Here is a 26,172-nt window from a genome sequence, read left to right on the forward strand (position 1 = left end):
AACTTGGCAGACAGCACCGAAATAACAATTACTTGGACACAGATACGGTGCCTTCATAAAGTATTCACACCACTTGACTTTTTCCACATTTTGTGTTACAGCCTGAATTAGATTTTTTTTGTCACTGGCCTACACACAATACCCCATGATGTCAATATGGAATTATGTTTATTTTTTCACTAATTAACTAAAAATAAAAGCTGAAATGTCTTGAGTCAATAAGTAGTCAACTCTTTTGTTATGGCAAGCCAAAATAAGTTTGCTTAAATAATAGTATCAATTAGGTTAGTATTGTGGAGTAACTACAATGTTGTTGATCCATCCTCAGGTTTCTCTGATCACAGCCATTAAACTCTGTAACTATTTTAAAGTCACCTTTGGCCTCAGGGTGAAATCCCTGAGCGGTTTCCTCTCCGGCAACTGAGTTAGGAAGGACGCCTGTATCTTTGTAGTGACTTGGTGAATTGATACACCATCCTCAAAGGGATATTTTTTTTATTAATCTACTAATAGGTAACCTTCTTTGCAAGGCATTGGAGAACCTCCCTGGTCTTTGTGGTTGAATCTATGTTTGGAATTTACTGCTTGACCTTACAGATAATTGTAAACAGAGTGAAAAGAAGGAAGCCTGTACATAATACAAATATTCCAAAACATGCATCCTGTTTGCAACAAGGCACTAAAGTAATACCGCCAAAAATTTGGCAAAGAAATTCACTTTTTGTCCTGAATACAAAGTGTTAGGTCTGTGACAAATTCAATAAAGCAGAGTACCACTCTCCATATTTTCAAGCATAGTGGTGGCTGCATCTTGTTATGGATAGGTTTGTAATCGTTAAGGACTGGGGAGTTTTTCAGGACAAACAAAACAGAATGGAGATAAACACAGGCAAAATCATAGAGGAAAACCTGGTTCATCCTGCTTTCCACCAGACACCAGATTAATTTACCCTTCAGCAGGACAATAACCTAAAACACAAGGCCAAATCTACACTGAAGTTGCTTAACAAGAAGACATTGAATGTTCCTGAGTGCACTAGTAACAATTTACTTAAATCTGCTTGAAAAATTAAAAGACCTGAAAATGGTTGTCTAGCAATGATCAACAACCAATTTGACAGAGCTTAGAGAATTTTGTAAAGAACAATGAGCAAAAGAGATTTACCCAGAAAGACAAATTTAATCGTAGCCAAAGGTGATGGTAAAATGTATTGACTCAGGATGTTGAATAGTTATCTAATCAAGATAATGTTTTATATTTCATGAATCTTTTACAGCCGTTTGAATTTTTCTTCCACTTTGACAGGGCATTGTGTAAATTGCTGACAAAAACTGACAATTAAATCCATTTGAATCCCACTTTGTAAGAACAAACTGTGGAAAAGGTCAAGGGGTGTGAATACTTTTAGAAGTCACTATGAGCAATGAAAACAGGGCCAATTCCTCTTAATTGTTTTGTCTTTATTACACATTAAATAGGAGTGGTGAGATTCATGGCAACAAAAAAAAAAGACAGATTTGGGATCAGATCACCACTCAACACAGTGACCAAAGAGAGCTCTCTATGGATGTGTTCAACAGTGGTCATTCATTCACTCCCCTAGACCCAATCACTCTCCCAAGTCCCATCATACACAAGAGAGAGAGTACTGAAAACTCCATTAAAGCAACATTCATTTAGACACACCAAAGAAATGAAGCACAATTTACAAAATGTGCACCTTTCAGTATCACAACTATACAAAAAGGTTGTTAAATACGATCCAGGTATAAATGCTACTTCTTTTCAGAAATCAGCAGTTGGCACGCAAAATAAAAAGGGAGGTGGAACATTTTGGTAGAATTACTTTTTGTGATACAGTATTGTTAACAAATGGCGTCCCATAATCAAAAATGCGCTAACAGTTCATATCTAACTTTAGGAACAAAAAGGAGGTAATAAAAGTGGGCCAAAAAAGCATAAATCCTAAATAAATGTATTGTATATTATGTTTCACTTTAGAATCTCATTCCTCTCAAACAGCAGAGTTTGTAGCTGTTGAACAGACGTGACGAAGAAGCCTAATGCAGTCTCGGCTCACATGTATCCCTCTGCTGTCTGACTGAAGCACCCGATGCAAACACAAAAGGCAATGTGTAAGAAGCCTCAAGGTAAAACCCTGGTATTAAGGTTGTGAAATAACGCTGAAAAACAACTATTCCGTGTTATTATAAATTAATACTTTTTTTTCTCTAAAAATGAATTTAATGGTAATTGCCTCATTTACAGACATCAGCTCCAGTTACATCACTAGGAAGCAACAACCTTTGTAAGGAATACATTTGACAAATTATTGGACTGGACCAGTCATTTCACTTGAAACACAGCCCAGCAAAACCCACGCAACACCTTCCCACCCAAGCTCTAACCCAAAAAATATAACTTCACGAGGAAGAATGAGAAATTTATATGAGCAATAGATTTTTGAACACTCTTTGCATGACAACGATTCTATGGGGGTGCATCTTTCGTAGAAGTAAAACAAACAAAAAAAATAGAGAAAGGAAGATCTGTGGTTGGACATTAAAAAAAAGGCCTTTAAGATTTTCTTTGCCTAATCTAGCCAATCCAAAAACAGGAAAGTACATTTATGGCAGCAATAAGTACAAAGGCTTGGGGAAATGTGCAAGGCATATTCTGTTAGGATCTGATGGATATTTTATGTCTTGCATCTGAAGACAGTAACTCACTATTCTTTAAGACAGTTCACCTGAATAACACATATACATCATTAGATTACTTGGTTTAAAGTTTAGGTTTAATTTAGGCATGCTATTTGTTTGCACTCAAAACAATTTGGATGTTACGCTGTAACAAGAAAGCCCAAATCTTGATTTGCCGGTTCAATAACTAAGATGAGGTAAAATGTGTTACTTCAGTAAAATAACTTGAATGGGAAAGGTTTGTCTTTCAAAAACACAGAACATGACACAAAATACACCAATCCTGAGGATATGAGGGGAATTTCACCGTGCAAACAAGATCTCTTGATGAACAATTAACTCATCTTTTAAAACATTCAGAATGAGCAGGGTATATCAAATTGAATGATAAAACTACAGGAGACACTGGATTGTGTAGAGGCATTTGTTTAAGCAACATGCAGTGCCACTGAGCAACACAACATTAGCTGCATGTCCTCTTCAACATTACTGAGAATCTTGCTGTTCTGATGCTATGTAAAAAAAAAAAATCTATTTTGTTTCTTACCTGCCACCTGGAGCGTTTCAGTTGTTGAAAAGGTTTCCCACCATTTAACAACTGGTTTCTACACAAAAGATCAGATCAGGTATGGTGAATATAGATTGACTCGAGGCCCGAAACACTATAAAAGCCTATGTGGCCCAACTGGACAGGAGCTCCTCGTTCCTGGCCCTAGTGGCTGTATCAGTATCGTACAGTATTAGTATCACTGTGCCATTCCCCATTGACTAGTAAGAACACATTGCATGCAAAAAGGAAAGTCCTGTAGGCAGGAAATCACTACCCACAAATTACAAAAAAGCACTAACAGATTACAACTTAATTAAAATGGGTAACCAGGACATTTTTTAAACTAGATACAGTAGTAAAGTTCACATGCATGCTTCAAGTACAGCATGACATTATTGAATCATATCTAGGAGTTTAAAGTCGGAGGATGGGCATTATTACACACAGTGGCCGGGACATTTGGAATTTCCCCCAATCAAGTGTTGGTCCTGCCTCCCAGTTGTTACTCCTTGTCCAATGGAATGGGATTCAACTATTTGGCACCCCATACTGTTAAGAGCATCTCATGCTCTCCAGCAGAGGGAAAATAAGCTTTTTAGGCTTGCTTTTTCTGTTGTCCAAAATTTCCCTACAGTAATGAACTTGGCTGTTGAATAAAGTCCTTTCGTTTTACTGTCTACCATAATTGATAATCAACCTATCGGACCAACACTTCTGGGCAACTGGCACTAAACAGAAAGTAAAGCTTATTGGTTTCAAAATAAGAGAAAAAGGCAGAAAAATAGGGTTCATTTCCATATTCAGTATTTTGGGTACTAAGATAAAGAGGCTAATAATTTAGCGTAATGTACAAAAATGTATTACTTGAACTGTTTTAACACATTTTTTTTGTCTATCTTGAAAAGGGGGCTGGTCATTATTCACATGAGTATACACTTTGTCTTGGACTTCTTTTTCTTCTTCTTGCCCTCCTTGCTCATCTTCTCCTTGTGTTTTCGGATTTCCCGCACTAATGTGTAAAATGCATCATCGACACCCTGGGGAAAAGAAAAAGTTAAGGTTTGTTTTGAAAACTCTTCCCAAAAACACTTATGTTCTCATCTGTGACTAACATGAAAGCTTGGCCAGATGCAAATGTCTGAAATGGCACCCCTATTCCCCAACATATTGCACTACTTTTGACTATATAGGGAATAGGGTGACATTTCAGTGTACACACCTAGTACGTAGACTAACATGCATTACAAAACTTGCGTTACAAATGTGCTCATTGCATATTGATTCGTTGGTAGGTGGATTTGTGGCATGAGCTGGCCCAGCAGACAACAGCAAAGACACAATGGCTACATCAATGATGCCAAAGAGAGGCAGGGACCAAAAATAACCAGGTCTTTGTCATTCACTGAGCACAACATTGGTTTCCTCTCTGATACAATAGGTGACAAAGTCATTTCAGATTGTGAGATAGAAAGAACAAGGCAGCGAAAGAAAGACAAAGACAGAAACAAAGGACGTTATGTGCGACATCAACGCACACAGTTGCCCCGGGACTTCAGTGGAACATCTCCGTGCTGTCCTCTTAGTAATCACACTTCCTTAGTCACCATTTCAAGACTTCATTTCGGCCCAGATTATCACAATCGCCATCGGTCACACAGTTCCAAGCTTACCTGCTCCCTCGTCTCTCACCACTGATTTGTCTCAGTTGAGCAGTTTACAAAATTATCATCACCCACGATAGTATAAACATACCCCACACAGAGACACAGATACCACAGGAGGAGAAACTAAGATGGACGCCTGGTTTCAAGGAGACCACACAGCAGATCCCAGGAGGTTAGCTTAAATAGGGATGAATCCTACCCACCAAGCAGCAAACATTACCACTTTCCCTGCTCGGTACCACACGGACGACACCCTCCCACACACCACAAATACACACCTGACGGACGTGAGGGAGCGCGGATGATACACACTTACCCCTTTCACATCACAACACACTTTTTAAGCTTGACGCAGCGCGGGGTCTTTTCTTCCTTGCTGAGCTTTTTCAGCCGGTACAGCCTGATCTCCCGTACCAGACTGTAAAAGGCATCCTCCACTCTCTGCAGTGCGAAACACAGCTCTCCTCAGTTAGGGGATACAGGGACACTGTTGACCCCTCAGTGTTCGGGGATACAGGAACACTGTTGACCCCTCAGTGTTCGGGGATACAGGGACACTATGTAGACTGTGTTCCCTCACAGTGTTAGAAAACATTAAGAACACCTGCTCTTTCCATGACAGACTGATCAGGTGAAATCTATGATCCCTTATTGATGTCACTTGTTAAATGCACTTCAATCAGTGTAGATGAAGGGTATGACAGCTTAAAAATCCTTATTTAATCTTTGAGACAATTGAGACATGGATTGTCTACGTGTGCCATTCAGATGGTGAATGGGCAAGACAAATGTTTTAAGTGCCTTTGAACAGGGTATGGTAGTATGTGCCAGGTGCACCGTTTGAGTGTGTCAAGAACTCCAACGCTGCTGGGGTTTTCACACTCAACAGTTTTCTGTGTATATCAAGAATGGTCCACCACCCAAACTGTGGGAAAAAAGCATTGGAGTCAACATGAGCCAGCATCCCTGTGGAAAGCTTGACAACTTGTGGAGTCCATGCCCTGATTAATTGAGGCTGTTCTGAGGGCAAAGGTGTGTGCAACTCAGTGTTAGGAAGGTGATCCTAATGTTTTGTACACTCAGTGTATTGGCATTCTATGTCGACTAAGTCTACATTTAGCTGTGTATAGGGCTGATGGATAAATCGGAGGATGCATTTTTTTTTATACAGTTTAAAACAATGAATAATTTAACCTCACAGGGGAATGACAGGTACAAACGTGTGTGTATTATTTGTGATTTCAGTACAAGAGCAACACCAGGTAGCCGGGCGATTCGACCATCGGAGGAGTGAGCTGGAAGAGACCAATCAGCGGCCCCAGAAGGAGTTGTGATTGGACCGATGCAAAAAGAGCAGAAGGTTCACCGACTGACAAATCGCCACATACATCACAGCACCAGCCAGCCACGCATAGCCTCACACGACACGCACCACTGAAGCCAAGCCAGCAACCACATAATCAAACAGACAATAGTGCACCATACAGCACACAATCACTTCCCACTGTCCATTAAGCATGATTATCACCCCGCCACAAAACAATTACCGACAATTTCCCCTCTGTCGTGACGATTCAGTGACAAAGATTGACTGATTTGTTGATTAAAACAATGCCAGATCCATTATGGAGCCTCTAATGGTGAAAGAAAGCCACATTTCCATGACAGAGGAGCATGCACGGACACAGCAATTCATAAATCAAGAATTCAATTAAGCAAAGGGACTTTAATTATGTACAGTACATTACCCGATACGTTTCCAAGCACCATTTAGAAACAGAGCACATATAGCCATTGATACCAACGCAAATCAAAAAGGCAGCTCGGGAGTCAAAAGAGGACCACAGCATTTTGTGAGATTGAAGTGGCCATGATTGTAAAAAGCCATCGCAAGGACACCTGACACAGCTGGTAAGAAGTAATCTTGCTACAATAAAGAAAATTGATCTGTGGAGAAAATGGTTGAATGGCTGATGTGTTCACGCCAGCAAATACCCTCGACACTACAAGGGCTCGATTTACTAAGGTGCAAAGTTATACCAGGTGCAAAGTTATACCAGGTGCAAAGTTAGGACCATTTTTTTTTCTCACCCAAGATGAAATGGAACAAAAATAAAAAATTGTGAGACATTAATAAGGTGGAGCGCACATTTCAACTTATAAGTTATCCCACATAAAAAATAAAATAAAAAACGAGTAAACTTTTCACCTGTTTTAGTATTCTGTCTCAAATCGGTCTTCAACTAGATATGGAGTAGAGCTAATGTAGCCGTGAAATCCAGACTGAATCACGCTACATTTCACTTTACCGAATTCAGTCTGGATTTCCAGGCTAGCCTATAGCCGTCATGTTAAAAACCAAGGTCATAGTTGCTGTTTGAGCCATGGCTGTGTCCACACAGCCCACTAGGGCTTGTTGTCTCCGTCTCTCACCTGTCTGGTTTTGGCCGAGGTCTCGATGAAGGGGATGCCGTAGCTGCGCGCCAAGTCCTGAGCCTGTTTGGTGTCCACCGTCCGGGACGGCAGGTCACACTTGTTCCCCACCAGCACCATGGGCACGTCTTCCGAGTCTTTCACCCGCTTGATCTGCTCTCTGGAGAACAAAGATGACAGGGAAGGCAAGGGTTAAATACCAGTGCAATGCTTTGGTCATCCAAAGTATGGAATGGACTCCTTTTTTGGGTTATTGATTTCACACACAACCTGGTTAAAGGGTTGGTGAAAGAGTGGGTTGAACAGGTCGAGAGTGATGTTGGCTTTGACACAGTTGACAGGATATGGTTGGCACAACTGTGTCTGCTTGGAAACCGATACAACTATAGTCCGCTGGTTTAACTATAGTCCGCTGGTTTAACTATAGTCCGCTGGTTTAACTATAGTCCGCTGGTTTAACTATAGTCCGCTGGTTTAACTATAGTCCGCTGGTTTAACTATAGTCCGCTGGTTTAACTATAGTCCGGCTTACCGCCATCAGTGCAATCGGCAGTAGTACTTCAGATGTTGTGGCAGAACCTAGCTCACCTATAGTGGTGGATGTCCTCGAAGGACTTGGTGTTGTTGATGGCGAAGACACAGAGGAAGCCCTCCCCTGTCCTCATGTACTGGTCCCTCATAGCGCTGTACTCCTCCTGACCTGCAGTGTCCAGGATGTCCAGCAGACAAGTCTCCCCGTCAATCACCACCTGCTTCCTGTATGAGTCCTGAAGGAGGGAGCAAGAAAGAGAGAGATGAATGGTTCAGGACTGGACACCTATGAATGAGCACATATTCATAGGTGTCCAGTCTACCTGACTAGGGCTCTGAAATCCTCTATGTAACTATATGGTCATAGAATGCTCATCTGATAAAGTTCCAAAGGAAATACAACAGTATTGGAATTGAAGAGAATGGATGGGATGACCAGGTAAGTGAGACTATATGTGCACTAGGGAAGAAATGCATTCAGTCTTCAAGCAGTCATAAAATGTATAGCTTTCAGAGTAATAATTTCTGACATGTCAAACTTCATCACGTAGCCATCTACAAATGTTAAACTAACTGAATGACAACATGTTGCGAATATTATATTCATACATTCAAATAACAGAATCTGGAGCACATTTTTACTTGCATTTGCACACAATTTGTTTTGCATATTCTGATTGCAGTTATTTTTCACGCAGCTCTGAGCAGTCCTCTGTGCAGGCGGAGCAGCAGCCACAAAAATTGTACACAACTTTTTTTCAAAGTAACTTTTCCTCCTGACTCCCAGGCATGCCTTGTAGTGAAAGACACGTGGTTGAACTGAAACAACTTTTTACCTCGATGGTGGGGTCATATTCATCCACAAAGTGGTTCTGGATGAGCTGGATGGTGAGTGCGCTCTTGCCCACGCCTCCTGCTCCCACCACCACCAGCTTGTATTCGGTCATCGTTCACCTATGGGACAGAAGACACAGAAATACAGTCAGTGAATATAAAAATAAACATTTCATGAGCTACACACTAACCACAGACTCAACAAGAAATAGTCACATACATAGGGTTGCAGAATTCCAGTATCTTTCCCAAAATGCCCATGTTTTCCAGTTGGAGGATTCCTGGAATCAGGAAACTGGGAGATACATCCACCAACAAGGAATTCTCCACCTGGGATTTCTTTAAAAACCTGGGAATTTTTTTACTCCACCCCCCCACACACACGGAATAAAGCTGATATGAACTATTTCTTCATAACCATCTGGTCAAGTTGTATTCATTCCTTATCAGTTACGTTACTCTAAAGTGCTTGTGTGTACAGAGCCCGCCAAATGCTACATTTGATTTTGTCCCGATTGTCTACACATTGCCTTTCATTTGCAACAATGACCATCCTGTGTCTAGAGCTGCAGGGAATGCATACAATCACAGATCTATGTGGATACAGGAATGTTTACATTCTATTCAATTTCATCCTGCGATTTCAGAGAAAATGGAACGAGAGGACCTAATATACTCTACTATTTTATTATAACAGTTTAAAATGGGCTTATCAACAAGGAGAAGAAGATATGTAAAACCATGAAAGTGATTTTGGAATTCTGCAAAGAGAATGTAATTTACGTAGACTATTATATTGATATTATAGGACACAAGCAAGGTTCTTGCTCATAAAATGATGACTTATCATTAATTAACATCGTTTGAACATAATTTACTGTTACAATTCCCTCAAACATCATCCCCATAAATGTTGCTACTAAATCTTCCTGTATCTCTAACTGTAACACAAATTCAACAGTCAGTTGTGAGTAACAGCTACACAATGGGATCTGGCAGTAGACACGCATGACGTTACTTTACAACCCCAGAAGTATCAAGCAACAGGGAGGCACACACTGCTATCCAGACAGTTATGTTTAAAAAAGATTAAACACTTGTTCTCAGTTGAGGCTGACATTTAACTCAATGAGTAGCATCTCAAAATACAACGGAAATAGAATCACCTAGTAATTTCTGATGAAAAAAAACATACCAACAAAATAGACTGTCCAATCGATGATACGAATCATGGATGCTATATTAGACAATCAGTGCTGAACACAACCGTACAGTATGTCAACAACACTGTACATTATGTCCGATACCCAGCACCTATGATCCAAATGAGAGCAAGGAGCTGAGCACTGGTACCTATGGAATTGTATTATTATCTAATGAAAAATCGTTGTTCACATTAAAATTTTCCTCAGCCAATACCACAAGCAAGTAACAGAATTGATACTCAGACGTCTTACTTTAAAATCTATAAACAAAAACCATTGATTTCAAAAGTTGAAAAAAACCATACAGCTCTATGCACAAGGACTACTTTACAGTTTACACAGAGCATTTCACAAAAACAAATTTTCTGGAAGAACTGCGTAGATGCAAAGTCTGGTAACAGAATTACGATATAATCTCCCTGGGGTTTTTTATGTGACGATGTTTTCCAAAAACATAAATATCTTCCACGTAATTAAGATTCAAATATGTCCGTAGAAAGAATGGGGTGTTAGCTATGACATGATACCCTAACTGTAACAAAAATATTGTAACGGAATAACATCATGGGTCCCTGATCTGTACTATACAGAAATGCATAATGTATATGAATGTCATTCTCTTCATGGTGATGTATCCTGAATAGATACACAAAAAGTAGAAATATGCAATACCATCCTTTCATATCCTGGCTATTATTGTAATGAGCTCCGCCCCCAAAACAAGACCAAATTTGGTTGAAATCAGACCGGACCAAATTTGAACAAATCATAGACGTCTACGTTTCACAATTTCAGACATCACAGACGAGCACAGTACAGTACATCACAGTAGAGTACAGTAATTCTACAGTATGTACTCTACTTTTCTTCACTATACTGTGCAATCTTGTGAAACAGAAGTCCAGGCCAGTCAGAAACCAAAAAACAAACTCTGTGGACGTTAAAATCAAGGCCAGGGCGGCCTGACCAAATGTAAACTACTTTTCAAAGTCCATGGATGTCCGGTGTCAGTCTGCGTGGATACTACTTACAATAAATGGAAAGAGGGGGCTCATGGGTATCTGTCAGTAAGAGCCGGGAAAAGTAACCTACTGATTCAAGGGGTTCTTAATTTTTACTATTTTCTACATTGTAGAATAATAGTGAAGACATCAAAACTATGAAATAACACATATGGAATCATGAACTAACAAAACAAAAAAAAAGTGTTAAACAATTCAAAATATATTTTTAATTTGAGATTCTTCTAAGTTGCCAACCGTTGCCTTATATAGTATCAGTCTAAAGTTTGGACACACCTACTCATTCAAGGGTTATTCTTTATTTTTCATTGTCCTGTTGAAAACAAATGTTAGTCCCACTAAGCGCAAACCAGATGGGATGGCATGTCACTGCAGAATGCTGTGGTAGCCATGCTGATTAACTTTTGACCGGTAGTGTATGAGGGCGAGCGAGCGAGGGCTTGTTCAGACTGTTTTCACCCTCTCGCTTTGACCAGAAAGAGAAAAAAAACAGTATGCCAGTGGAAGGGAGGACAGCAGCACAACTGTGGTTTGTGACAACTATGATTTCCCATTGCAGCCAATTCAATTGCAGTAACTCTGTTACAGATTTCTGTAAATCTGTTACCGATTTGCCATCAGAATTACAAGTTTTAATCACTTAATTCATAAACATTGATTTCAGTAAAAACACTAAATCATTGGTAGGTCTACCTTTACTTGTTACTTCTGTGAACTTTCATTATCTTCCCTCCTATTGAAGGAGAGAAATGAGAAAATATCTTAAAGATGGGTTTTTTGGTAACGGAATGACAAGGCACGAGGCAATGTTTCTTAAACTTAATGGCAAATAATTTCTCCATTACTAAATATACAGTTGAAGTCGGAAGTTTACATACACTTAGGTTGGAGACATTAAAACTCGTTTTTCAACCACTCCACAAATTTCCACAAACTATAGTTGTGGCAAGTCGGTTAGGACATCTACTTTAATTTGTAATTTGTTTACAAACAGATTATTTCACTTATAATTTTATACTTATAATATAATTCACAGTTCCAGTGGGCCAGAATTCTACATACACTAAGTTGACTGTGCCTTTAAACAGCTTGGAAAATTCCAGAAAAGTATGTCATGGCTTTAGAAGCTTCTGATAGGCTAACTGACATCATTTGATGGATCACCTGTGGATGTATTTAAAGGCCTACCTTCAAACGCAGTGCCTCTTTGCTTGACATGGGAAAAATCAAAAGAAATCAGCCAAGACCTTAAAAAAAAAATGTTGACCTCCACAAGTCTTGTTCATCCTTGGGAGCAATTTCCAAACACCTGAAGGTACCACGTTTATCTGTACAAACAATAACACGCAAGTATAAACACCTTGAGACCACACAGCCGTCATACCGCTCAGGAAGGAGACGCGTTCTGTCTCCTAGAGATGAACGTACTTTGGTGCAAAAAGTGCAAATCAATCCCAGAACAGCAGCAAAGGACCTTGTGAAGATGCTGGAGGAAACAGGTACACAAGTATCTATATCCACAGTAAAACGAGTCCTATATTGACATAACCTGAAAGGCCGCTCAACAAGGAAGAAGCCACTGCTGCAAAACCGCCATTGCAAATGCACCGCCATTGCAAATGCACATGGAGACAAAGATCATACTTTTTGGAGAAATGTCCTCTGGTCTGATGAAACAAAAATAGAACTGTTTGGCCATAATGACCAACGTTATGTTTGGAGGAAAAAGGAGAGGCTTGCAAGCCAAAGAACACCATCCCAACCGTGAAGCACGAGGGTAGGAGCATCATGTTGTGGGGGTGCTTTGCTGCAGGAGGGACTGGTGCACTTCACAAAATAGATGGCATCATGAGGATGGAAAGTTATGTGGATATATTGAAGCAACATCTCAAGACATCAGTCAGGAAGTTAAAGCTTGGTCGCAAATGGGTCTTCCAAATGGACAATGACTCCAAGCATACTTCCAAAGTTGTGGCAAAATGGCTTAAGGACAACAAAGACAAGGTATTGGAGTGGCCATCACAAAGCCCTGACCTCAATCCTATAGAAAATGTGTGGGCAGAATTCAAAAAGCGTGTGCGAGCAAGGAGGCCTGACACAGTTACACCAGCTCTGTCAGGAGGAATGGGCCAAAATTCACCCAACTTATTGCGAGAAGCTTGTGGAAGTCTACCCAAAACGTTTGCCCCAAGTTAAGCAATTTAAAGGCAATGCTACCAAATACTAATTGACTGCATGTAAACTTCTGACCCACTGGGAATGTAATGAAAGAAATAAAAGCTGAAATAAATCATTCTCTCTACTATTATTCTGACATTTCAGATTCTTAAAATAAAGTGGGGATCCTAACTGACCTAAGACAGGCAATTTTTACTAGGATTAAATGTCAGGAATTGTGAAAAGCTGAGTTTAAATGTATTTGGCAAAGGTGTATGTAAACTTCTGACTTCAACTGTAAGTGTTGATATTAGCTGGCAGAGGTCTTTACTTCAACAGTATAATGTTTTGATGTATTTCTAATAACTTTTAAGACTTTTCTGGTAGATGTTTTCTAAAGACCCCTTTTCCATCTGTTTGACCAGAAATCAAAGCCATTACTTTTGCCTAATTTTTAAGATGGAAAATGTTGTTGTTTTTGTATGTATCCATGCCTTCATTTCCCAAAAATACAGACTCTTCGCTTTCATTTGACACACAATTTGATATGCTCCTCTGAACTTGTTGGTGCTCATGGGTCCTGTTACATGGAAATGACCGGCAGCAAAATCAGACAACTTTATAGCAGAATAGTTGACGTATTCAATTGGTCAGCTTGTCGCATTCTATGTGAGAAAAGCATATTCCTCGACTCTCAAAATGCATGCCCAGTCATTGTAGAACATTCCTAAAGCAGTCCCGAGAAAACACACTTTAGAAAAAGCTGTTTTGGTGACCACTGTTAAAAGAGAATCAAAGCTTTCTACTTTCTCAACACCACAAAATGTGTGAATTGCACCATTTTAAAACCAGAGCTTTTAGCAGCAGCATGGTTTATGCACAATAGTGCTCGCTAATGGCGTTGAATGACTAGGAGAAACTGGGGCTAAATGTAACACGTCAGGTGTAACAGGTAAGCCCACATTATATTCACAGTACATGATCCTTGGCTGAGTTCCAGTGGAATGTTTTTTGGGACCTTCAAGCCATCAATATGTTGCTAACTAGCAACAAGATCATGTTTTAGAGTTTGTGATCTAGCTAATGATTAGCCCACTGGGGTAAATGCAGATGTTCAACCCTATGCTTCAACCTTATAGCCACTATGCTGCATCAGTTGGGCTACAGCAGGTGACAATCCTTATTACCGAAGAGCACACCTGCCTGATAATATGAACCAACATGTTATTGGGTTCATTTCTGGAGGGGGGAAATTATATTTGTTTGATGACAGCATCATTTAATTTTCATTCATTTCGGAGTAATGTCCTTTTAAAAATTCCCCAGAATTGACCTTCACAGTCATTCTACAACAAAAATCATTGTAGGTCCCTCTGTGACCTGTAGTATGCAGTGATATGTGCTTTTGGCAGTATATATTGTTTAGGCTAGTATATTATATCAAAGTTAGTGTTTCATCACCTTTTTCAAACTTACCTAAGGTCTACACTAATTTCTGTACTCCCTCGGAAAGGCCTACTATTTCTATTGTAAATGCCATTATAGGCCTAATCATCATCATCAGAAACTATGGCCTACAGTGTGAATAAAGATTCATTGTGACTTTGCAGTTCTCCCACTGACCTAAAATGATTGTACAGTAGGTCTATTAACTAGGCAACCATGCTTGCAATGTTGATGAAATATTGTCAACCCTTTTCATATCCTTATACTGCAGGAAATAGAAAGCTTGTTCATGATTGGCTAGTCATGACACCTGTACGGTCAGCTGTAAATACCAGTCATCAACAAAGTTGGCATGTCCAATCAAGCACTCTCCATTAGTTTTCTGCTTTCAGATCAATTACAAGTTACTGTAAAATACATGCCAATATTGTAGGAAAGTATTGTGAAAGAGTAGACAAATAGCCTATAAAAACCCCACTGGGTCCATTTTATGCAGCTTGCCTATTGGCATAATCTGATGTTAGACAAACAGCCATTTTCATTGGCCGTCAACCAAGGCCTAATACTAGCTACTACTGGCTGGGTTGTTCCACCAATTTAGTGTAACTTGGTGAAAAAAATGGAAAAAAACTTTCATTTTACCATTCTGTCATAAAGAGCACATGTTAAAAAAAATATATAATAATTTTAAATTAAAACCATATTCCCATTTTAAGAGAAGATATAAAAGAAAATGACTCCAGTGAGTGCCTATTAAGTGCCAAATAAAATAGCAGGGTTGACCGTAACCAATTCATAGACACCAACTACCTTCAGCGCCTATTGACGGTAGTACATGCATCTTCTGGTCGGGGGAGTTGTTAGAAGCCCAGACGCTCGTTCTGAACGTTAAAACGCATTGCTCGCGGTACGGTTTTGGAAACATAAGGACCATATTTTTCCTACCAGCGAGAAATAATAACAGAAGGTTAAAATTACTACACACCTTAATAGGGTTGATGTTACAGCTCTTGCTTACCGAAAACATAGGTGACCATCTATGCTAATTAGCTATCTAGAGTGCCCCGAACACCTGTGTGTGAACGTAACTGTTGGCACGCACAGCATATAGTCTGTGCAAAACTGCTACAGTAACTGCATCTGTTTTATTTCAAAGATTCTTTCTCACAGATATAAAAGATAAGGAGCATATCAGCATGTTTCTAAAACCGTTTCGCAAACGATAATTGACGTTTCTAAACGTTAAAACAGTAAATTGTAGTTCACATGCAGCCAACTGTGGGCGAAGCTAACTGCTGAAAACCCTACGGATAAGACGAGTTTGAGAGCTAGGTTGACAACTTTATCTTAAATCAGCCATGACTCCTCTTGTGACAGGGGGAATGGAAGCTTGTTGTACGCAAAGGAGGGCCAATTGAATGCAAGTTCCACAAAATGTTTTAAATTGTTCAAACATTTCTAGCCTGTCTATCAAAGGTAACAGGGTTGACGTGTTATGCTCGACCTGCTCAGTTTTCCACCACAAAACACCAGAAAAATGCCAAAAGAGTAAAACCAGCTCAGCTGCTTTTACACTGATTACATCTTCAATTCTCTTTTGAAATTTATTTTAAAAAGGGAATAGTTTCTCCATATTAACAGTTCACATAAGTGTTGACCTTAAGATGAGGGACAGGGTTGTTGTTTTACCTTCAATTAATCACTAACATTAAATAATAATGTCAAAGCAACAAAATAACTAAATGATGGTGAAATCTTGGAGAAGTGTTTGGGTTAAGTGTGTTAATCTTCCTACAAGTCATGATGCACCTAGGGACATGTCAAAATGCTGAAATGTCTTTATTCATATTAAAAATCCAATTTATAGAATTTTCCATGTGGTCTATATTAAAAAGGGCACTATTTAATAACAGGCTTTTGAAATTAAATATTTATGCCCAATATAAAAAAAAAAAAAATGTAAAACATCAAAAGGGACGCAAGAGGCACTCATTTCGTGGAAGGACCCAGTTATTTGAATAATACCTGTAAATGCGAACTGATGAGCACAACCTTAGATTGGCCTACACCCTAATATTACAACTGTATAAAGTCGAGTTGTCTGTAGCCTACAATTAACTGGAGTAGGACCACAATTATAGAGTAGCCTAGCATATGCAGTTCCCATAAGTGTTAGTGAACTAGGATTGTCTTGTGCAAATCTCAAATTCTTTAGCACAATGGATTGAATGCTATGCGTAAACCCGGTAGAACCTGCAGCATTCATGGGCGAGCGGATGAGTTTGAAGCCGCCATAAATACCGCATAGGTCTGCGCATTAAAGGGCCAGACATTAGGTTAACAATTGGGCGTAGTTTGTATTAACGATACTTTTAGCTGCAATTGCACAGGAAAATATGAAATCATTACAGGCCCAACCCTCAAATTAAGATATAGCCGAGAGGACACATTGTCGCCCCGTATCCATTGTGTAAATTGATACAAATGTAGTGATCTTTCCAATTGTTTTACCTATAGCGTGTGGAGTTCCGCGTCCGAAGTAGCGACCAAATAAGAAGTCAAGCAGATAATCCTCCTTTTTCACACGATCTCTGCATTTCCTACTTTACACTGAAACGGCCGCATTTGTGTAAATGTAACTTCTTTTTAAAAAAGCAGACAAAAGTAAGGACATTAATCGATTTAACTTTCCATTTGATACAGCGTTTGGCCTGCTACTCTCGATTCAGCTGAGGTTGGCCTGACGCGAATATGGGCGGATACCGGGTGCAGCGTCGTACAGTTTACCCAGAAAGCAAAGCAGGGGATTTCAACTGGTTTCGGTGATATCACTACACTAGTTTTACAATAAGCATTATAAAGACGCTCACTTGTTCTCCACCCAATTCACTTATAGTTTACGTTAATATATTGTTCTGGTGGATGCTTGTGTTGGTAGACTGTGTTTTGAAACGTTTTGGGTCGATATGTTTTTCACAGATAGGACTGAGATATCTGCGCACAAATACATCGATCATTATGACAGTGTGAATTGAATTATTCTATCTAGCATCAATATTTCAAGACCTGTCTCTGGGAATAGATATCCCTCTTCTTCCCAGTGAAGCGGGTACAGCAACGGATGAGGGGGGACCACTATATATAGGCTCTAAATATAACTGGAATGTACTGTAGGGACGTCATTCCCAAGCAAGGAAATGATTTGGCGATCCCTTTGTCAGTTTTCCTCGGCTTTCACTGGTATACCTTCAGCGCTGAATATGTGCATATAAATAGACCGTGGGGGGGATACAGTACAGTAAACTCTGTGGTAAAAACAAACAGTTAACGTTTGGCTCGGGGAGGCCAAACAAAGAGACGGTAACCAATTCACACAAGTATACATTTGCATTAGAACAAAATTACGCATGTGCGTAACAACTATGCAGTTTTATGTTTATTTTTTTGTGTGGGTGTCAGACCGGGGCAGCATTGCGCAAAACAGCTATGGACAGATCCATACCCCTGGCTGCTTGTTAGAATTCAAACAATGTATATCCTCAATTATTTTTAGTGACCAGTGATTTGTCATACAACTAAATGTATCTGAAAAAACTATTTTAGGCACCTAGCCAAGATGAATCATCTTGATACTAATTACATAGTTATCAAATCAAATATTACACCATTCTGGAGACAGTATCCTGCTCACACTTAGTCATTAAAAAATAAATATAACTAAAATATGAATTTCATATTTAAGTTAGAGGATACAAAGTTTGAGTTTCAGCACTCTCAACCCCTCTGAGAAAAATAATATAACATATCAAATGGATGGACTGGAGCGTTTAGACTGGGTTTAGATGGAGCCACAAGGGGTCAGTAGGTATCCATTTATGAGCTCGCAAACAATGCCATTGCCAATGCTCCATCAGCTGTTTTCATTCAGTCTTGTGTGGCATAAAGTATGCTCTGTGCATATTTATGGCTTTATGCTGTTGATTGATATTGAAAACAGTTTGTGGTAGGACTACTTTAAGTTGCTCTTAAATCTATGTATTTACATTGTAGTTACATAAACAGATGTAGTGTAAGTAGCCTCACGTGGTGTAGGAGATGTCTTGATTTATGTTTTCTTATCCTCTTCATTTTACATGCTTGAAATGCCACTGTCTGTAAATTCGCCATTTTCTCTCAAATGAATAATAACACAGAGAAAAGACACTATTTTGCTTTTTGGAATCCTGAGTATGAGGCATGCATTAATCTAATATAAACATGATCAAAACTGTGATGTTTTGCTAAATGACCTTCACTGATCCCATAGTAGACCAAGGGTCTCTACCAAGGATTTATATATACACTAGATCAAATCAAATTTATTTATTTATTTGTCACATGCTTCGTAAACAAAAGGCGTAGACTAACAGTGACTAATACACAGGGAATAACAAATAACAATAAAAAGTACATATCATGTCTTTAAAGATAAGATTAATGTTCACCACCAGTCACCTAGCTATTTTCCAGTTAAAAGTCTATATGCAGACTACCACAGACGTTCACTGGAACATTCAACTGTGTGTTAATTAGGACATGTAACTTGCCATCTTGACTGACTGACTGACTGACTCAACCCAATGCAGCATTAAATCAGTGCCTCCATTGCAGACTCTCAAGTGTCTTCTGTCTTGGTCAATAAAATGACGCTCAAAGCTACGCAGACAACTGATTAACTCTCAAGATACTTGTTTACTCATAGAGATTATGATGAGGCTCAAAATCAACTGCAGACTTTGAATAGTAATGTCCCCAGACTGCATGAATCATAGACTTATATTCAATATCATATGAACACATTAATATAATTACATTTGACATTTTAGTCACTTAGCAGACACTCTTATAAAGAGCGACTTACATTTAGTGCATTCATCTTAAAATAGCTAGGTGAGACAACCACATATCACAGTCGGGTTGTTTTATGTCATTTCAGCAAGCCATGACACCAACCATTTCAGATTGTTCTGAAATCTTTTCTGTAGTTAGAAACAGATACGATAAGAATTCCGGAAACATTATTTTGTTGATATATAATAGGATCCTTGAAAATATCATTAATTGCACTTAAATTGGTCATTTTAATTTATAGGATTCATATAATGTTCAAAAATTATAGTACCTAACATCCAATTTTGACCAAACATTTTTCTAACAATGAGTAAGACATGAGGAATCTAAAGAAGTGGTCAAAAGCCAGGCATAGTCCACCCAAATGACCAAATGACATATTGGTTTTCTTACCCTGTACGCAGACTATGGACCAGGTGTGACTTTCTTACCCTGTACGCAGACTATGGACCAGGTGTGACTTTCTTACCCTGTACGCAGACTATGGACCAGGTGTGACTTTCTTACCCTGTACGCAGACTATGGACCAGGTGTGACTTTCTTACCCTGTACGCAGACTATGGACCAGGTGTGACTTTCTTACCCTGTACGCAGACTATGGACCAGGTGTGACTTTCTTACCCTGTATGCAGACTATGGACCAGGTATGACAGCAGCAACCCATGCTTTGGTTTTGTTTACCTGACCACTGTTTCAAATGCTAACTCTTTTGCATTTGTGTCACAAATCCAATGTAATTCAAAGGTACCTATATTAGCATTCAGCGCTTCATATCCAAATCATATACAAGTAACATCATTGAGTTACACAATACATTTTTAGATACTTTAGGATGATTTGGACATGAAGCTTGAAAATGCTAATATCAATACCATTGACTTGCTTTGGGTTTGTGACACAAATGATGAAAAGTTAACATTTGAAACAGTGGACAGATAAACAAAACCAAAGCATGGGTTGCTGTCATACCATGTCCAGGGACTGCTTACATGGTGAGCGTCATCCACATAGCAATGATAGGGGAGATTATGTGAGGATATGACGGAGCTGAGTGACTTGGTGTATAGAGAGAAGAGGAGAGGGCCTAGAACGGAGCCCTTGGGGACACCAGTAGTGAGAGCATGTGGTGCAGACACAGATTCTCTCCACGTCACCTGGTAGGAGTGACCTGCCAGGTAGGATGCAATCCAGGGCTGCATGCAATCCAGCCCTGAGAGGGTAGAGAGGAGGATCTGATGGTTCATGCCGTCAAAGGCAGTGGATAGATCTAGGAGGATGAGAACAGAGAGAGCCTGCTTGAGACAGAGGCGAGCAGTCTCAGTTGAGTTAGCTTCAAGACTCTTCTCTCCACACACCAACTCACTCAGCTCTGTCATATCCTAACATGGTCTCCCCTATCATTGCTATGTGGATGACACTCAACTACTTTTCTCCTTCCCCCCTTCTGACACCCAGGTGGCAACACACATCTCTGTGTGCCTGGCAGGCATCTCAGCTTGGATGTTGGCCCACCACCTCAAGCTAAATTTCGACAAGACGGAGCTGCTCTTCGTCCCAGGGAAGGCCTGCCTGTTCTATCACAGTTGACAACTCCACGGTGTCCCCTCCCAGAGTGCAAAGAACCTTAGCGTGACCCTTGACAACATCCTCGTTCTCTGCAAACATCAAAGCGGTCACTTGCCTGCAGGTTCATGCTCTACAACATCCGTAGAGTACGACCTTTCTTCACACACAAAGCGGCACAAGTCCTAATCCAGGAACTTGTCATCTCCCGTCCGTACTACTGCAACTCTCTGTTGGGTGGGTTTTCCGCTTCTGCCATCAAACCCCTGCAACTTATCCAGAACGCTGCAGCCCGCCTGGTGTTGAATCTTCCCAAGGTCTCCCATGGTAACGAGAGAGTTGGTCATAGACACCACACTCAATTGTTTTGGAAAGAAAAGAAAGAAGGGATGCTGGTCCATAGTTTTTTTTACGTCAAATGCATCGAGTGTTGGTTTCTTGACTGTGACTATCTTAAAGTCAGATGGGACGCAGCCAGTGGTCAGGGATGAGGTGATGTGGGAAGTGAGGAATCCAGATAGGTCTCCAGATAGTCTTGAGGAGGGGATGGGGTCAATTGGGCAGGTTTTTATCTCAAACATCTAAATGTTTTTAATATATACTACAAATAATGTTGTTAATCTGTGTGTGTATATTCTGTATTAAAGAACAATGTAGCCTACCCTACCTGAATGTCACCATATGGTACCTACTCAAGTAGGCTACTCAACCACTTTCAGGAACTCCACTCCTTTAGGTGAGTAGGCCCTGTTCTACAGTGTATTGCAGCTTTAAAATGGTCCACAATGCCTTGCGGTGTCCCAGTTCCGATGCAATGTATTTACAAGCAAGAGTAATGAAATAGGCAGAGGGCGATTTTCCGCAGCGTGTTGGTCCGACCCCAAGGGCTAGCGCAGAGACGGCGCAGCGAAAAACTTTCAGCCATGGATATTTCAATGCACCTCATTTTCTTTTGATTCCGTTCTCTTTGCTGTGGACCGTATCACTTTGTCGCAGTTCATATAAGTGATTTATAGGCTTGCCCCGAGAAAATATCACATTTGCAGATTCCATTACTCAACAGCATCTATTTTTCCTAAACTTCAGTCCGGCTACAGAAGAGTAGGGGAACTTCTGTTGTTTTTTTCGTCACCTAGCCTACAACACGAAGGTAAGGTTACGTTTGTAGTTTCCCTCCTAATGTTAAGATGTTAACGTTACACTGTATCTTAACTAACCCTTTACAACAGTATCCCAGGTGTAGTAATCGGTAATAGCAAGCGGCCGGGATAATGGAAACATTATTATTAGGCTGCATAGTGGAACAGTTGTGCCCGTTACAATATCACGGGTTCTTTCTCGCGGTGAATACTATCACACTTTTAAAACAAGAGCGGAACATTTCAGAGCCATTTGCCACACTTGTTTACTATGTGGCCCATATCTTTTACATCAACACATGCATTGGATCTCTACCTGAGAATAGCCCATAGCCTATGGTTTTATGACATGTTTATAAACATTTAATAATGGTTGATAATAGCTACATTGTGTCTCATGATGTCTGTAAAACATTACACCGTTTACACTTTTCAACACAGAATTTCCTCTGTGTATAGCCTATTTCCCAATCATAATTAAGCTAAACACTATTTAATATACCTATAGGGCTATTGTTAATGCGGACTCGGTTTATATTTCCAGTTACCCACTCTACCATTAGAGACTGAAACTACCTGTAGAGTAGGTCACTCCAATATTTTTGGCATAGTGATGTATTAGAGCAGTAGTAGAATGCAAATGGCTTCTTTCCTGCTTTCAGCATCTGTGTATTGACACTTTTTTCATACAATCAGCTATTACACACATGTTGAAGCAAACAGTGTTGGCCAGCAGATACTGTTCTATATCAGTATCTGAGTCTTGTTTGTTTTGGGCTGTCTCCTGCACAGCACTGTCATTTTGTTGATAATATTAAAGAAACATTGGCCTTCTCCGTAAAACTTTTCTTAGGACCTGTTTAATTTCCCTTCAAAGCTGTTCTATCTTAATCCCACAGCTGTGGTAAACATGTGTTCAATTACTGCACTAATGACTGATGGGACCGCCAGAACATGGACTAAACTAAACCCATGTCCTCATCATGTCCAAACCAACCCTCCAAACCCTTGGCCAGAGTAGAAGCCAGGAAATCGGGTCTGTTGCCCCAATCAGTGTTGCTCCTAAGGCCCTGCTCCCGGCATCAGGCTGGCACTTCAAAGCTGGCCTGCTTATAGAGCCATCATGGCAGGGGAACAAAGGCTGTATTATTGCTGCTGGCTAAACGTGCCGTCCAGATGTTCGAGATCCTGCCAGTGTTGACCTCCCGACTAGGGGAGGCGGGGGCCACTCTGGAGTCTAATATAACATCCAGCCAGCCTGATGTTAGGGAGGGAAAGGAGTGTGGGCCTCCAGAAGCTCCTAATGGAAAGCTTTACAGGAGCTGGGGCTATAACTGTGGCTGTGGCATGACTGGGGCTGTTTTTAATCCCTGGTGAGGGACAGACGTCTCAAACGCCGTCTCCCTAGAGATTTTTGGATTGAGGGGTTGGAGGGGGTTAGCCAAAATTATGAGCAAGTGTTCGGTTGTAAGGGTGTGCTCGAGGCGAGCCTATGTTTTTCAGGTGGCCTAATATAAGTACAGGATATTGTCTGGCCAAACTTTACCAGTGGAATAATTTATGTAATTTCCTTGTAGTTACGGTAACTAAACTTTTTGTATTTTCTTAACTGTCTAGACATATTTATTTTATGCTAATTTCAAAGTTGCACAATTTGCATATGTCTACAAACATGTTTACAATGTCTACAAATGTTTTCCACTTACATGGCAATGTGAAGTGTTTCACACACAGACACCCCATCCACACAAGCAGAACTCAGTTTGGTTTTAAATAGTGGCTTTAATCTGTCACTCATTTGTAACAAACTTTATTGAAGACTGTAGGTTTTGTCATTGTAGTCAGACAAATGTAATTTAGGACCAGGTCTGACCTGAGGAGATGCTGCTCCTAGCTCCTGTGGAGGAGGGAGGAGGCTTTTAGTGATTAGATTTCAGAGAACCACCACAAGACATTCCTTCCTCTTTCTTGTTTTGGTATTTAGTTGGGAGTGGGGCTTCTGTTTGTAAAAAAAATGTAGCCTAATGCTTGTTTTATGTCATTCAATAGTACTTACCCTAGATTTAGCCTATTTAGCTTAGTGTTTTAATGATAGAATGTAATACAGTCCTTACGGTGTATTCCTTGTAATTCCTTCCTTCCAATATAAAAATAGTCAGCCCACAAAATCACCAACAAAAAAGCCCGTCACTGTATAGACTGTATAACTGATGTAGTCCTTTAACTGTGAGTAGAATCTAAGGTGTATTCATGTTAAACGCAGCCCTGAGATCAGAGGGCTGTGCACAGAACCATGGAGTTCCTTATCTCCACGTCACGGCCCATTGCATTCTCATCGGCCAGGAATCCACACTCTCTATGTTATTAGTTTCCTGGATGCCTGGCACTGACGTGGAGATGTAGTGGAATTCCTTCCTATAGAAAAGATATCTGCACACACTTTAATACCTCTGCATTCCGGGATGACTGGCACTGACGTGGAGATGTAGTGGAATTCCTTCCTATAGAAAAGATATCTGCACACACTTTAATACCTCTGCATTCCGGGATGACTGGCACTGACGTGGAGATGTAGTGGAATTCCTTCCTATAGAAAAGATATCTGCACACACTTTAATACATCTGCATATTTATTGTGCTGATGTTTTTGATCAGATACCTTTTTCAAGAACTCCTCCCTATAGCCACCCAATGCTCCTCTATGCACAACTTCCTCAACCACTGGGGTCCCACAACCCAGTCTTACATACCAGGCTGTTTGACATTATGGTATATAAGGCCTGAGGCCCTAGTATGACCAACTACCCAGGTCTGCTACGTGTGAGACATGAGAATGTGAGGCCAGGGCAGCACTTGATGGCGAACTGGGGGGATTTAAATACATTGTTTCTTAGCCTACTCCAAGACACACACACACACAAACAAGAGTCCCCACCACCACCACAATAAAACAGTGTCTGGCTGTGGCTGGGCAACAGGGATCCATTTCACAAGAGACCTAGTCTGGTACCAATTATACTAGAGTGTATAAATGGTTAGTAATTACAACGTAGCCCCGCAACAGGAAGTGCATTTTGAATTAAAGTTCAATGCTGGAAATAGTTTGTAAGCACCAGAACCCCCTATCGCACAACCCTGTAAAAAAAAAACTCATTATGGATTGTGGGGTTTGGGCTGTTTTACTTTTTGTAATCAGGATAGAGTTGAAGTAAATGTTTCTTTTGTTTTTGTCTTTTATATATCACTACCTCTGGTGTTAGGTCACTGCTCTGCTTTCAGACCTTCAATGGCCTTCAACCTATCTCCTTTGCCAAGACGTGATTAAATTGTTTCCCCCATAGTGAACAATGGCCTGTAAAGTACAAGGGGAACACAGGGGTTCATAAGGTCTAATCGCAGAGAAAGCAGACGTGGACTGTTTTCCTGCTAGAAGATCTTTTGTCCTCAAAACAGTTCAGTGGTTCCCCAAGGGGTTTCTCCCAACTCCCAGAGTCAAGTTGTGCCTGATTCTTTGTTTTAGCCCCATGATGAATACCCATTTTGTTTCTCCTCAAACGGACGTATGTTCTTCATGGAAATGTATGATATTCATACCAGTCCACTGCAGTACAGTTCAGCAGGAATATATCATAGTTGTAGACCTAAATAAATATGATCATCTAATCCGTGACATGTAAGGGCATTGTCTTACGTCAAGTGGCATCACTCCTACTTGCTGCCTGTCCCTCAACTGACAGGGAATCAGTGCAAACGGAATTAGAGACAATGATGTAAGGGGATGTCCTTATCCTTCCTACCTATGGTCACGAAACCTCACCACACGAAACCTCACCCCAGCACAGCCATATTTCCCATGGCTCAGAGCTGTACATGATCACTCTATATCGGATATTATCTCTGTGGCAGTGACCTGTTGTAGGGGTTGGGAACCTGGGCCAGTTCCTGGCCTGGTAAAGAGATGGCAGTGCCTGGCCCGTGTCCCTGTGTGTGAGAGGACCCAGAGGGACATATGGTGGCTTGTTTACACTAGCATCA

General features: G+C 40.3%; 2 protein-coding genes across 4 annotated transcripts in view; one reads left to right on the forward strand and one right to left on the reverse strand.

The window, feature by feature from the left end:
- Window positions 1-1,444: 1,444 nt before the first annotated feature.
- Window positions 1,445-17,297, reverse strand: LOC120054052 (GTPase KRas). 2 transcript variants are annotated; one of them, XM_039001420.1, is made up of 6 exons: window positions 17,057-17,297; window positions 8,718-8,835; window positions 7,939-8,117; window positions 7,351-7,510; window positions 5,234-5,358; window positions 1,445-4,290 (listed from the first exon to the last, which is right to left on the reverse strand). In XM_039001420.1, exons 2-5 carry the CDS (start codon window positions 8,826-8,828, stop codon window positions 5,239-5,241), a joined length of 570 nt encoding a protein of 189 aa, XP_038857348.1. In that variant the 5' UTR covers window positions 8,829-8,835; window positions 17,057-17,297; the 3' UTR covers window positions 1,445-4,290; window positions 5,234-5,238. The 2 variants fall into 2 exon arrangements, with proteins under 2 accessions (XP_038857348.1, XP_038857349.1); XM_039001421.1 differs by lacking the exon at window positions 5,234-5,358.
- Window positions 17,298-21,854: 4,557 nt separating this feature from the next.
- The window catches only part of LOC120054054 (ras association domain-containing protein 8-like), a 35,985-nt gene continuing 31,667 nt past the window's right edge, over window positions 21,855-26,172 (forward strand). For both annotated transcript variants that reach the window (XM_039001422.1, XM_039001423.1), the window contains exon 1: window positions 21,855-22,148. The gene's annotated coding sequence lies outside the window, so the exon portion shown is untranslated. The remainder of the gene's footprint in view (window positions 22,149-26,172) is intronic.

The sequence above is a fragment of the Salvelinus namaycush genome, chromosome 9 (assembly GCF_016432855.1).
Source record: "Salvelinus namaycush isolate Seneca chromosome 9, SaNama_1.0, whole genome shotgun sequence".
Lineage (NCBI taxonomy): Eukaryota > Metazoa > Chordata > Actinopteri > Salmoniformes > Salmonidae > Salvelinus > Salvelinus namaycush.

Bases quoted from the DNA above. Each gene is read 5' to 3' on its own strand.
- LOC120054052 (XM_039001420.1), bottom strand. From the start codon at position 8,828: ATGACCGAATACAAGCTGGTGGTGGTGGGAGCAGGAGGCGTGGGCAAG. The intron at 7,511-7,938 runs GTGAGCTAGGTT...TTTGTTCTCCAG, and splicing joins GAGGACATCCACCACTATAG to AGAGCAGATCAAGCGGGTGA. The intron at 5,359-7,350 runs GTGAGAGACGGA...TTCGCACTGCAG, and splicing joins CCTCGGCCAAAACCAGACAG to AGAGTGGAGGATGCCTTTTA.